At 50.0% G+C, this 4343-nt stretch overlaps 1 protein-coding gene across 2 annotated transcripts; it reads right to left on the reverse strand.

Moving 5' to 3' along the window:
- Positions 1 to 1361: 1361 nt before the first annotated feature.
- Positions 1362 to 3025, reverse strand: LOC119367181. Of its 2 annotated transcripts, none has more exons than XM_037632782.1 (2): positions 1825 to 3025; positions 1362 to 1628 (listed from the first exon to the last, which is right to left on the reverse strand). In XM_037632782.1, the coding sequence occupies exons 1-2, from the start codon at positions 2972 to 2974 to the stop codon at positions 1621 to 1623; spliced, it is 1158 nt and encodes a 385-aa protein (XP_037488679.1). In that variant the 5' UTR covers positions 2975 to 3025; the 3' UTR covers positions 1362 to 1620. The 2 variants fall into 2 exon arrangements, with proteins under 2 accessions (XP_037488679.1, XP_037488673.1); XM_037632776.1 differs by having other exon boundaries at positions 1813 to 3025.
- Between the last annotated feature and the right edge of the window lie 1318 nt (positions 3026 to 4343).

Raw genomic sequence — 4343 nt, forward strand, 5'->3', positions numbered from 1 at the left:
TATTCGTCTTCAAATTATGAGATAATTATAGCACCTTCATCATAGTATTGTAAGATTATTTACCAGTTTGCAAGATATTTACTGATATAAATCCATCATTTCAGTATCCACGAAAAGAAAACTCATCATTTCAATTGGTCTTTGGTTGGTCATTTTATTGTATTTTGGTAAGAACTCATATAATATAACTTTCTGTCCAACCAAAGCTTCTTCAAAGTTTACATGGAGCATTATCACATACTCCCTCCGTTCCGTGCAATTTTTTTTAAGTCAAATGAGTGCATGTTTGACCAAGTTTTTAGAAAAATATATCAATATCCACAATGCAAAATTTATATCATTTGATCCATCATGAAAAGTAGTTTCATATATTATCCACAATACAAGAGTATTGGGGAAGCCGCATAGTTCAGGATTTCCTAAGCCCGTTTACAAATGTATTCATTTTCTCATTGGACTGTTTTTTGTCAATTCAAATTCTCCTTGTTTTCATACTTCAGTAGAATTATTTGCAATGATCAATATTCAACAACCAAATTCTATTATTACTACGATGTTACAACGGAGTGGTGCACGCATATTAGATTCGAGAAGATAGAGGGGAAGAACAGCGATGGCAAAGGGAGAAATGGCACCTGTCATCGGAAAATCAGCAGAAATTTTAACAAATATTGCGCCTTGATGAGCATCAGATGTGCCCAGCCATCATTTCAGCGGATGCGTACACAAATAAGGATAGCGAAATCAGTGTATTTATCCACAAAACCTCCAACCCAGACTTCAGCAAGAGCTTCAGCTTCTTCCCTGTGGCATGACCTTGGAATTTGGATGCACAGTAAGACTGGCATTTGCATCAGATAAACCAAACTAAAAACCTGAACCAGAACTGTTCACCCAATATATTCGAACATGATAGAAAGACAAGCATAGCCTATCTCAGAAATCTCAATGCGTTTTTGCCTGCAAAACCTTCAACTAAGATTAACCGAAGAAATGAACCTGGACCGTCATGCTGCTATCTCCATCCATGGCGCACCTCAGAGAAGTGAAAAATAAATAAAAACACACCAACACCAAAAGATAAAACAATTTATCAAACTTCACCGTAATAACAACACTTGGTGACATTAGGCCAAGTTCTTCAGTCTTCAGTTTCTTCATTGAGCATGCCATCGGAAGAAAAGTAGACTATCCAGCATTCGCGCATCTGTACCAGAGGAGCCAGACTCCTAACCCCAGCCAGAATTGTATCCCGACAACCTCAAGTTAAGCACCAAAATTGAGCAGCCGGATGAACTGATACAGAAATTCACACTATATATCATAATCATACAAGCAATATAAAAGCTCTGGCGAAACAGTCACAAAAGCATGCTAAATACTATATTCCGAAATTATAACCTCAGGCAATAGAGTGACCATACACATAATGGTGGCAGAACACAACACACCAACTAAGACTGCAAGCACAACTAATTACATGATACGAGGCTAAAACATATAAGGACAACTAGAGCAGGTTCGCGGCTATCATGTCTCAAGAATTCATATGGATGATCAAATGACATCCTTTTCCAATAACAGCTCTGCCACATAATCATCATAAGCTGAAATGTAGCTTCACATTCCTGCAGAAAATTCAGGGCATTCAGACATATCAGAAGAATTCACCCAAGAAGCAAACAAATAGAAAATTTTGAATGGCAGAAGGTTAACTGAACTGTTTGGTTTAAACATGTCTGTATAAGCAGTTAAGCACATTGTTGATCAAAACTTGCAGGACACATTTAGCATATTGTAACTGTGTATCACCTTATCAAGCACCTTGTTCAGTAGGGTTCAAGAACGCTGGCGGCCATGCTATCGTGTAAGGATATATCAGCGGAGACGGGCAATTCACGTCCAGAGACAGCCTCGTCATCTTCATGGTCTCAAGATGAATGGAGAGCAGACAACTGCCGCTGCGCAAGAACACCACACCAGCAGCCACCCCGATGACCTCGCCCTGTGGAGTCTGGTCCAAAGGATCCGAAAGAATCATCGGTTCCATCGCCCCATAGAATCTCACCGACTTTTCCAACAGTGTCCATGTCAGCCCACCGGCGCCGTCATCCTCACCGTTCCAAACCTCAATGCATAATCCACGCATAGTGAGCACACAGAGCTTACCGGTGCCATCCTCCCCCTTCTCAATGACGTCGAAACTCTGCTCCCGCAAGAAAGGCGGGAGCGCCAGCACGGTGAGCTCCATCGTCGCGGTGTTGAGCGCCAGCATGTGCCTCCCACCCATTAGCTTCCAGTACAGCGACCGTTTCGCTTGCATCGCGCGGGATCCAGCGAGATTGGGCTGCTGCGCGAGGCCACCCACGTCGTCCCACCGGAGCTCAGCGGAGGAGAGGAGAAAGGCGCGCAGCTCTGTGGTTCCAGCGCGTCGGGAAATGCATACCGCCTTGAGGGCCGAAGAGTCGCCGTCGTCGGCGACGAGGGCGTACCCTACGCGGCGCCCACCGGGGAGCGCGGGGAGCGAGACCCAGCGCCGGGTCAACGGGTCGGCGACCGCGAGATCTCCGGAAGCCCCGTTACGCAACAGGAGGCTGCCGTTGCGGCAGTCCAGGAGCCGCCACGGGGTGCCGGGGCCATCCGGCCGGCCGCGGCGGGGGAGGAAGGAGAGGGCGAAGTCTCCTCCCTTGATGGTGCGGTGCGTGGCGCGGAGGAGGTCGGCGGGCAGAAGGTAAGGGGCGCTGGCCCCGCGGCGCTTGCCGGGGCGGTAGAGGAGGCATCCGAGGATGACCGGGCAGGTTGAGGGGTGGCGGTGGCGGAAGCGGCGGAGGAAGGCTTCGCTGCGGGCGACCCGGAGGAAAGGCTGGCAGGCGAGGGCCGCGCGGAGGAGGTCGGCGGGGGTTGGGAGGAGGATGAAGACCTCCTGTAGGATGTCGTCGCCGAGTACGGCGATGGTGGCGGCCGCCGGAGCCATGTGGCGCAGGGGAACCGGCTCCTCTACCGTGCCGCTGGGCACGGCAGAGTGCCGTGCCTTCTCATACGCCCAGCCTGTGCATTGATATGGGCCAGAAGGGCCTCACTCCTGGCTGAAAATCCATCTTAACAGCCCAGCCGTTCATCTGATGCATCACAGTTTCCTCAAAAAAAAAAAAAAACATGATGCATCACAGGGCTACACAGGCCAACTAATTAACTATTTCCATACAGTCATTTTTTTAATTATTTCCCGGCCCTAAAAACTACTCCCTCCGTCCATAATATAAGAACGTTTTTGATATTATACTAGTGTAAAAAATGTTCTTATATTTTGAGACGGAGGAAGTAGTTAACTATTTCCCAACCCCTAACAAACTATTTTCTCTATAAAATACTAAGAGCAACTCCAACAGGGCGACCCATTTCGACCGTCCATATCCGTTTGGGTCGCCGCGGACAAAAACGCCGGCCCAACGCGCCGACCCAAATTCAAAATGTGCCTGCTTCGTGTCCGTGCGGATGCATTTCAGGCCCCAAGACACGTCGCGCGTCTCCTCGGTGTCCGCCGCGGTACCACACGTTGGTCGGCCAACCACCGCACTCCGTCATATTTAACGCGTCCACCTACCGCGTGCGGGCCCACGCGTCAGCGACTAGAAGCTACATGGGTCGTCCTTTTTAAATCTAGCGTGTGGGGGGGGCACATCCACTTCCGCTTCTACTGCCCATCCATATTTAGTTGCACGCTCCCTCACCGGCGACATAGCAAACCCTACCCATGGGCTTCTTCGGCGGCCCCGACAAGAACAAGGGGAAGCTCACCCCTGACAGTTCCTACTCCGTCGTCGCCAGCGCCTGCCCGCCCTGCCGGGCAACGACTGCACATTCTGGTGCACCAGGCGCGATGGCACTGCTAGTACAGGCAGCTGCTGTCGTAACTGGATGTGACCGTACCGCACGACTGTCATCTGGATCCGCATCGGATCTCGGTGCCGCGGTCGCAGCGGGCACATGCGGTGGAGATGCGCAGGCGGCGGGAGCTACTCATGTCGGAGCAGCGTCAGATACCGGAGGAGCAACGGCGCCGCAGCATCCAACACCACGACACCAACCCCCGCCGCCCCCAGTCGTCAAGCAGGAGGAGGAGGCTGCCTACCAGGCGGTGTTTGCAACAGCCATGCAGACCTCCATTAAGGAGGAGCGACGCAAGGCGGAGGCGGACTACCAGCCGCAGCTGGCGGAGGCCCTCGCCCTCTCTGCCGCAAGTAGCATGAAAAAAACAAAAAAAAATCCACCAAAAATATAAACGTGCCAATAAAGCTGATAAAACAATAACAAATAAAAATAGAAACTTTATCACATGTCTG

The sequence above is a fragment of the Triticum dicoccoides genome, chromosome 1A, assembly GCF_002162155.2.
Source record: "Triticum dicoccoides isolate Atlit2015 ecotype Zavitan chromosome 1A, WEW_v2.0, whole genome shotgun sequence".
In the NCBI taxonomy this organism is placed as follows: Eukaryota; Viridiplantae; Streptophyta; class Magnoliopsida; order Poales; family Poaceae; genus Triticum; species Triticum dicoccoides.